Consider the following 9,958-nt stretch of genomic DNA (forward strand, 5'->3'; position numbering starts at 1 on the left):
CCTACAAAGTTAAAAATCCCTTTTAACTTACACCATACATGAAGAATAAAAATGTCAGACTTAGCCACTGTGTGTAACAATGGTTTTGATAGAAGGGGCACTTAGAGCTCCATCTTTTCGGATATTAGAAGCACAACTTCAGCCCAACTCAAAGTTGGCAGTAAAACAGGAACTTCCTCTCTTCCTGCCTCCCAGAAGGAGCCAGGGTCCCTTGCAGTGGTAGCTAGTCTGGCGTGGAGGGCTGAGAAGAAGAGGCGTAGAACCAGTTTAAGTAAGGGAAGCAGTGACCTCTCTTCGTTCTCTAGGGGATTCTAGATTAGAGTTCACAAATGACCCTTATTTGGAACCTCCCTCAGCACATCCAACTGAGGGACCTTTTTTTTTTTTTAAGATTTTATTTGTTTATTTGACAGAGAAAGAGAGAACACAAGCAGGGTGAGTGGGAGAGGGAGAAGCAGGCCTCCCGCAGAGCAGGGAGCCTGACGAGGGCCTGATCCCAGGGCCCTGGGACCATGACCCGACCTGAAGGCAGTCGCCTGATGACTGAGCCACCCAGACGCCCCTAACTGAGGCATCTTTTACTTGGTCTATAGAAGTCTTGGAAAAATTTTTGAAGTGGTTGACTAAAAAGAGATTACACATAAAAATCTGGATTTCTAGCTTCTCTCAGAAAAGGGTTAACTGAGAGGTCCTCTTAGGCTGGCATGTGCCTTCCATTTTGTGTTGTGCTTGGAATAGTGCTTACTCATTTATGCTGTCTCCCTCAGTCCAAGGCTTTTGAGACTGGGCGCCCTGCTTCTCTGGGATGAATTCTGAGATGGCTCTCTTAGAGCCAACAAACCAATGATAATTGAGAACTGGCATATGTTGCAGATGTCATCTCGTGGGGGGGGTGGATAGAAAATGAATGGGGCTGTAGGTAAAATAAAGAAGAGGTGGAAACTTTTTAGTGGTGGAGAGGTCATAGTTTCTGGTTTGTTTTTTTTTCCCGCCAGTTTTCTCATTTCTTGCTTATGATAGAAGAATATTTTAGGGATGATATGTGTGACAGGTTAAGCTATTTGGGAGTAAGAAAAGAGAAGTGGCAGGAATATTTTCCTTCCTTCCTTTACTATCACCTCCCCCCAACCCCGGCCAGCCACTCCCCAAGGCAAGAAATGGAGGCCTTATAGCCTCCCAAGTTTTCTCCACCACAGCAGCTGCGATGCCCCACACAGCCCGTCTATCTTCCAAGTTGCTGGGAGGCTTGTGGTGATGAAGCACAGAGGAGTGACAGGCACAGGGGCAGAGGGAAATCCCTAGTGGTTTCTGTGGGGAAGAAAGGAAGGAGAGTTCCTGTAGTTTTGCCTAGCTAGGACTCCTGTGTTGTGTAACACCTAGCATAAGTCAGAAAAGCACTTTCTAGTGCATGAACTCTTTCCCATAAAAAAGATACATATATATCTTGAGAGTACTGGTTCTTTCTTTTGAAACTCTAATATGAAAAACAGACTTTGGGTTTTTTAACTTAAATTTTAAAATTTACTCACTTTATTTTTTACAGTGATCTAAAGAATCCAAAGACTAGACTTCATACTTTTCCTAATAAAAACTGCAGGTTTTGTGTTAAGTTTAAACATATACCTAATGTGAATGAATTTAAGAGAATTAGCAGGTTACTGACTCTTATTAACACTTTAATCAGATGGGCTGAGAAACTTCTACATTAGCCCTATATTAAGTACTGCCTTGGTTTATTTTGCATTTGTTAAACTGACTGCAGCTAAAATCCTTACCCATAGTGCATTTTACTAGATCTCTAGGAAAGATTTAATGTTGGGTAAAACAACAAAACAGAGCATTGGTGGGCACCTAGGTGACTTAGTCATTAAGTGTCTGCCTTTGGCTCAGTCATAAGGCCAGGGTCCTGGGACAGAGCCCCACATTGGGCTCCCCACTCAGCAGGAAGCCTGCTTCTCCCTCCTCCCCTCCCCCTGCTTGTGTTCCCTTTCTCGCTGTGTCTCTCTGTCAAATAAGTTTAAAAAAAAAAAAAAAAAGAAGAAGATTAAAGTGAGATTGTTATAAAAAAAAAAAGAGCGTGTGTTTTTTCTTTTCATATAACATGAAATAGGAAAATATATTCTGAATTATATATATCCTTTTTTTGATATATGTGCTGTCTATCATAGAGACATATCTTTCAGGTCACTGAAAGGACTTTCTTAAGCTTAAAATGAGTGCTGCCTCCCCTTGGGTGGACCTCAAGTTCCCAGGAATCTGATAAACCCCTGAAATGATAGTGTGAAATTATGTTTGTAAATGTGTCTTAGGGATGGTAATATATGCATTTTTCTCAGTAGAGATTCTAAACATGACCTCATGCTAATGTGAAAGTCAACTCCTATGTGTCCCAAATCCAACTATTAATACAGTTCCACATGGGAAGGAATTTGTACTTTCTTATCACCTTGGCTTTGACCTGGTAAAATTATCCAGGAAAGAGAGATTAGGCAAACAAAGAAAAAAATATATTTTGTCAGGGGTCCTGGGTGGCTCAGTCGGTGGGTCTGACTCTTGATTTCACCTCAGGTCGTGATCTCAGGGTTATGAGGTTGAGCCCTGCCTTGTTGTCAGGCTCAGGGGAGAGTCTAGCTTGAACTTCTCTCTCTCCTTCCCTCTGCGCCACCTCCCCCCACGCTGCACACGTACATGTTTTCTCTCTCAAATAATCTCAGTATATAGAAATATATATTGTCTATAATAAGTGAAAACTTTAAGAGCTAAGGGGTGGTGGTGGTGATGAAGTAACATTAGGTTTTATCAGATGTTCTGCTGTTATAGACACTATTCCAGCGAATATTTTTGTGTATGTGTCTTTGAACATATGCATGAGCACATTTGTTGTGGGATAGATTTCTAGAAGTGAATGTTCTAAATCACACAATATGGGCATTTAGCATTTTCATGGATAGTATTGAACTGCCTTAACTTCTCCTTTTTAAAAGACACTTTATTATGGGGCGCCTGGGTGGCTCAGTGGGTTAAGCTTCTGCCTTCTGCTCAGGTCATGATCCCAGGGTCCTGGAATCGAGCCCCAAGTCAGGATCTCTGCTCAGCGGGAAGTCTGCTCCCCCCACCACCTCTGCCTGCCTCTCTGCCTACTTATGATCTCTGTCAAATAAATAAATTAAATTAAAAAAAAAACACACTTTATTATGGAAAACTGTGAAGGCCTCAGACTAGTGTAATGAACCCCATTTATCTATTACTCAGCTTCTACAGTGATCAGCTCATGTCAGTCTTGTGTGGTCTATATCCTTACCCATTTCCACTCTCATAAAACAGATCCCACATATCATCACTTTATTCATGAACAGCTTAGTATAGATCTCTAAAAGTTGAGGACTTTAAAGTCATAACCACAGTAACATTCTTATACTTTAAAAAATTAATTTTATCATACTTTTAAATATCCAGTCATTGTATAAGTTGCAGTTTACTTATGCCATTATTCTGATATTTATTTTTAACACTTTATTTTTTGAATCATTATCCACACGTCTTTAATTGCAGTTGGCTATGTCCTTTACATCGTTTTAATGTTCAAGTTTACCTTTTTCTCTCTTTTCTTCCCTTCTGTAATTGTAATTGTTAAAGAAACGAGGGTTTTGATTGTAGTTTTCAAGTCTGTGTTTTGGTAATTCTATACCATGGTATAATTAACGTGTTAGAGTCCTCTTTATTTCCTGTAAATTTGTAGTTGGATATAGAAGCTTAAGTGTATTTAGGTTTATAGATGGCGTCGTGTTCTTCCATCTGGTAACATCTGATGTCTGGTTGGCTTTTTTTTTTTTTAATAGTGGAAGTTAGATTTTTTTTATTTTTACATATTTTTAATTTTTTAACTTAAATTCCATTAAGTAACATAATGTATTATTAGTTTCAGTTGTGGAGTTCAGTGATTCATCATTCTTATATAACATCCAGTGCTCATTCCATCCTGTGCCCTCCTTAATACCCATCCCCCAGTTAACCCATCCCTCCACCCATCTCCCCTCCAGCAATCCTCAGTTGGTTTCCTGTGATTAAGAATTGACTCTTTTATGAGGTTAGCCACTAAGATGTTTAAGGCCTAGATGTTTTAGCCCTATATTAAGGGTTCACTACGGGTTACAAGATGCTGATATTCTTTTTTTTTTTTTTAAGACTTTATTAATTTATTTAGAGAGAGTGTGTGCATGTGCGAGCACGGAGAGCGAGAATCTAGAGCACACTCCCTGCTGATCATGGGACCTGATGCAGGGCTCAGTCTCATGACTCTGAGATCATGACCTGAGCCAAAAATCAAGAGAGTCAGACACTCAATGGACTGAGCCACCCGGGCGCCTCACAAGATGGTGCTATTCTCATTCATCTTTCCACTTTTATAAACTGGTTTATTTTTGTAAAGCTGAAGCCCCCCTCATCTATTATTACCCAGTGGTATCGATTATACAGAGGGAGAAAGGTAATGGCTTCTCTTTTTATTTAATAATTTCCCGAATAATAAGTTGGCTAACTAGCATCCTTCAGTGGTGAGCTAATTAATTCCAGTCCCTTAGTTATTATTCTTATCATTATTCAAATTTTCTCATCTTTGGACAGTTAAAACTATTAGAAGTTGACCATTGGGTCTATTGAGAAGAATGTTAACTTCCTTGCCATTATACCAGATATTTCAGGTTCATTTTGTAAATATTCTGCCCAGTCCAAAATTAGTCATTTGTCCTGGGAACCCTGGTTCCTAACACCTTTATCTGTGGATCAGGTTAATCCATTGTCTTATTAATAGACTAAATGCAAATCAAGAGACATGCAAGATTTACAATCAGTGTATCTTTTTTTTTTTAATATTTTATTTATTTATTTGACAGAGAGACACAGCGAGAGAGGGAGTACAAGCAGGGGGAGTGGGAGAGGGAGAAGCAGGCTTTCCACCAAGCAGGGAGCCCGATATGGGACTCAATCCCAGGACGCTGGGATCCTGACGGGAGCCGAAGGCAGACGGTTAATGACTGAGCCACCCAGGCGCCCCTCAGTGTATCTTTGATACTGAGTATAAGGCCATTAGACAAGAGATTGGACTTTGAAGTGATTATAAGTATTCCTTGGAAAAGAATATACCCAAGTACGCTCGGTTGTCTCTTTGGCAGTTGCCTCTGCCAGGAAGTACAGTTTCCAATGTAATTACTGGTTTTTCTGCAATCCAAGTAGCTTGGCGGGTGTTTAGGATGATGAAACTTCTCTCAGCCCAGAGGAGGACCTCAGACTCTTAATAGTGCAGACAGCCAATCGGAACCCTCATAATCTGTTGTTTTAGACTGACTAAATTATGAGGTAGGATCTGAAGGGATTTGTTCATGAGACTTTAAAGTCTCTTACCACTTCTTCTTATCACCTCGCTCTGTATCCTGTTAGGTATGGACTTATTTTCTCATATTTTGGAAACCTGCTCGTGTAATTTATTTAAAATCTAAATTAAAATCTTACTTTTGGTGGCATATTTGGCTGGTATCTCTCAAAATTTTTCTGAATACTCTCTTGGTTACCAGTTATTGCAAAAGATAAAGATCTCTAAACTTGCTCTGTATGTAAATAATCTCTGTAATTAGCTCATGCATCATTACTAGTGATGTCTTTACCAAAGTACCATGAATATAAAGCTATAATTTTGTAGTAGTTAAAATATGAATCCGTGAGGACAAGAATCTCGATTTCTTCATTTGTCCTGAAATGTTGGCACAGTGCCCGACACAAAAGAAGTATAGTAGTCTGTCAGTACTAGGTGAATGAATGGTCTTTAATAGTTTCTGTGCTTTATCCCTCTAGTTGCAAAATTAGTGACCTTCACATTTCATTTTGTTGGATTAAGTTCACCGGACATCCTCTCTAAAAGAAACACAGCTACTAGATATTTCTATTGTATGAATTCATTTGTTTAGCAAGCTTTGGCAGGGGTGGGGAGGTGAAATGGAGGGGTGCTAGACGCCGGGTGAAACACTGGGATACAAGGATGAAAGACCTGCCTGTTCTCAAGACGCTGGAAGTGGAATGAAAGAGACCCACCAAGGAAAAGCTGGGCAGCCAGCCGCCTGCACAGTGCGGGAGGAGGGTAGGGGTGTGGGGGAGGGGGCGGGTGAGGGGGGGGGGGGGGGGGGAGGGAAGCGTGCAGGCTGGAGGCAGGTTTAGACTTGCCTGTGCTGCCTTGGACAAGTCACTTGAGTTCTCTGTGCTAGAATTTCCTTTCTGTGTTATGTTGTGGGAATATGAAAGAACGAATTCTATTTGGGCAGTTTGGGGAACACTTCTTAAAGAAATGACATTTGAGTTGTTTTAAATCATTAAAGAGCATGAAGTTTTTTTTTTTTTTTTTAATCCCTTTTGTCTGCTTTAGGTTACCATTTAAACATTACTTCCTTGCAGAAGTTTGCCTCTGATCCCCACACAACTAATTTAAGTTTCCTGTTGTGCTACTGGTTCACTCTCTGTTTTGTCTTTTTATTACTTGGTTATACCTACCCAGTTTCTTGTCAGCTCATTCGTAAATGGCAGGAGGACTGAGATCTGTTCAGTTTATCATTATTTTCCCCAGTTCCCCGTATAGTTTCTGTTACTTGTTAAGGGAATCTGTGGTCATACAAATAAGGGAAGGGCATTTCAAGCATAGGAAGCAGCATTTACAAATTCACGGTTAACGAAGGGCTACCCTCAAGTGCATGGAAAGTGACAGGGAACATAAGGCTGGAATGGTGGGTTCAGGACAGATTTTAAGTGGTCAGTAAAATTGGTGCTGAGACTGATTTTTAAGAAACTTATGTGGTGATGTCTGTTTTGATAAGATCCATGGTTTGGGGCTAGTTTGGATCAAAATTAGTGCTGAGAATTTACTTTAAAAGTCCATTTCAGTGAAAAGCTTGGTTTTTTAGCTATTTTGGATAAAAACCTATATTTTCTGAAACTGTTGTGTTTAAGTCCAAGGAGTTTGGCTTTATTCTGTTAGTAGAACCAGCTGAGTGGTTCTTTTTGTTGTTGTTGATTTTAAAATCAACTGAGTTTTTGAGCAGGTAATTATGGATAGCTTTGTGTTTAGGAAGGTCATTACACAGCAGGGTCTTCCAGCTTAAACAGTATTAACATTTTGGGCCTGAGAATTTGTTGTTGTAGGAGCTGTCCTGTGCGTGATGTGATGTCCTGTGCATCCCTAGGCTCTACCCACTGGAGGCCCATATCACTTCCGCCCCCAGTCCTGCCTCAGGTGTGAACACGGTGTCTTCAGATACTGCCGACTAACACCTGTGGGGTGAAATCAGCTTCGGTGCAGCTGTGCAAAATACGGGTTTGAGTGTAATACACTTCAGGCAGAGGAACCAGTTCACAGGGGACTGGGGCGGTCACCCAGATGAGGCGAGGTGGTTTGAATTCATATGGTTACAGACAGCGTAGGGGCAGGCGAATGGCGTATTTGTACGTGAAAGCCAACGAGATTCGGTGACCACCTGGATTGAGAAAGGCCGGTGCCCGAGATGATCCTTGGGCCTGCCTTAGCTGGCTGCCTGTACAGCAGTGCCTTCAGTCCAGAGTCGTATGGAGAGAAGTCTTCCTCGGGATTGCAGCAGTGCAGGAAGCGAGAAATTGTTGTACACTAGAGTCTACGAACTCCTGCTGTAGATTCTTGGACTGATAGAATACTAAATGAAAAGAACTTTCCAAAACATTTGATTATTTTTTTTTTTAGGTGAGGTAAAAAGGAAGAAGATGCATGCTGAAAGTTAACAGCAGAATCTGTTCAAGAGCATAGGTCTCCCTGTCTCTCATCTTTCTCTCTTCCTTCCTTTGTTTCTTTTGTGTGTGTGTGTGACACGACTCTTGTCTTTTTAAGTAGAGATGTTCCTTTTATACACTAAGTGCCTTTTCTGGTTTTCTTAAGTGCGCTAAACCTACTTAAAGAGTTCACTTTTTCCTATCCATTCCCAAGAACTTATCTTCAGGAACTTAAACAAATGTAATTTTTGCTGCACTGTTATCTGTAACTAGTGTACCATGTTTCCGTGTGTATGTAAGTGGGTCTTCGGGTGGCAGAAGTAAAGTACTGCCATTGCCCGCCCAGTACCCTAGGCTCGAGCTGTAGTTAAACGGGCTACAGTTGAAGGATGAATGTGGGTCTTAACTTACAACACAAACATGTAATCATTCTTATCATTTCACAGTACTTTAAAACATAAGTGCTAACTTTTAAAATATGGTTTGGTAACACACCGGTGTATATCGTAATTGGTATAAACTGTAAGGAATTGAAATATTCTGTGTCCTGGCCACAATGCTGAACACGTCTGTGTGCGTGACTGACTGCATATGTTCTTCAGCTACTTCTCCCATTCCTAATAATTCTCACTCGGGAGACCCTCGTTTCTGTACCGTCCGTCAGCTCTCTCTCACTTTCATTTCACGTCCCTTGTTATCAACGGGATTCATTTGGGTGTCTTTCATCTTGAAGGGAAGGAACAGTCGCCTCTGGAGATGGCTGTGCACCCAGTGGCAGCAGCTCCGCTCTCCGTGTTTACTAAGGAGACGGCGTCCTCCAAACACGGCGAGCACCACCACCACCATCACCACGAGCACAAGAAGAAGAAGAAGAAGCACAAACATAAGCACAAGCACAAGCACAAGCACGAGAGTAAAGAGAAGGACAAAGAGCCTTTCACTTTCCCCAGCCCGGCCAGCGCCAGGTCTGTCCGATCTCCTTCTCTTTCAGACTGAGAGGGGGACAAAGGGCGCTTTGCCTCTGTGTCCTGAAGAATATATGTAACTAAAGCTTTGTTCTCTGTAAAGAATGATAAAAGGAAACAGACAAAAAAATAGTTGCCTTTCTCATAGAAATTCAGAATCTATGTAAGTTCTAAACGTTTGACTTATTTATGCAGTTGAGGTCTAATTAGAAGAATGTTTTATAGTTCTGAATCAACCATTTCCTCCCATTTCCTCCTTAGACCGCACACACATGCACGCGCACTCACACCAGCCTTCGTAAAGGCCCTCATATCCACTGGCAGTTCCCATTCACATCATGGTCTTCATGTGTACTGCCAAAACCAATTATGTTTTAAAGTCTTTGATGGATGTTATGGGGCAAAGTGATGTTTTAAACAAGCTCCTGCCAGATCTGTGGTGAAACCACGATTTCCAGTGAAATCTTGTATGACACTATTGGGAACTACTGAGAAAGACTGAGGCTTTTCCATAGGAATCTTCTGTATTACATGGTATTTTTTGTGTTAACCATAGAGGCTAAACATCAGAATTTGTGAACAAGATTACATGATACTTTCTTTTGCCCTAAAACACTGAAATTTTTAGAAGCAGCTCTTTTTAAAAAAAATTTTTTTTTGGATAGCATTTTTGATAGTGCTTTTGGGGATTATGACGTTGGAATTTAACAGAACTCTCAAAGCCACAGTTCTCAAATCAAGATGTTTAAATTTTAAGTTCTTTTTTCATTAAGTATAAGTGAATATGTTCATATATAGAATATATTTGTTAAATGTGGACAGTTTACACACCCGACACATAATCTAAAATTATTTCTATATAACACAAAGTCCAGTACCTTAAAAAGGTGTTTATATGGTGTTTACTAACTCAGAGATAGACAAGTCAGCCCTCATGTAAGTATACCAGAAACATTTAAAAATATATGAAACATTTTGGTTTCATACTTAAATAGTTTGTGTGTTTTTATTTCTGAATTTACCATGTGCTTTATTGTTTATTTAAAATGTTTTTCATACCTGTTCTATTTTTATCATTTCTCTTACCATTAGCTTGACAGAGTATTTCTTCTGGAATAGATGTCTCAAAGGGATCCAGTAATATTGGACTTTTAAGTAAATATACTTTTAGTTGTGTTTAACTTGTTTAATAAATAACTTTTTAAATTGTCCAT

At 40.2% G+C, this 9,958-nt stretch overlaps 1 protein-coding gene across 3 annotated transcripts in view; it reads left to right on the plus strand.

Annotated features, from left to right (window-relative positions):
• Positions 1–8,867, plus strand: part of TAF2 (TATA-box binding protein associated factor 2) — an 89,520-nt gene extending 80,653 nt beyond the window's left edge. For all 3 annotated transcript variants that reach the window (XM_032858421.1, XM_032858422.1, XM_032858423.1), the window contains one exon: positions 8,513–8,867. In XM_032858421.1, the coding sequence (XP_032714312.1) occupies positions 8,513–8,775 (263 nt within the window). In that variant the 3' untranslated portion in view covers positions 8,776–8,867. The remainder of the gene's footprint in view (positions 1–8,512) is intronic.
• Positions 8,868–9,958: the final 1,091 nt, after the last annotated feature.

The sequence above is a fragment of the Lontra canadensis genome, unplaced genomic scaffold, assembly GCF_010015895.1.
Source record: "Lontra canadensis isolate GAN:19392208 unplaced genomic scaffold, GSC_riverotter_1.0 scaffold15, whole genome shotgun sequence".
In the NCBI taxonomy this organism is placed as follows: Eukaryota; Metazoa; Chordata; class Mammalia; order Carnivora; family Mustelidae; genus Lontra; species Lontra canadensis.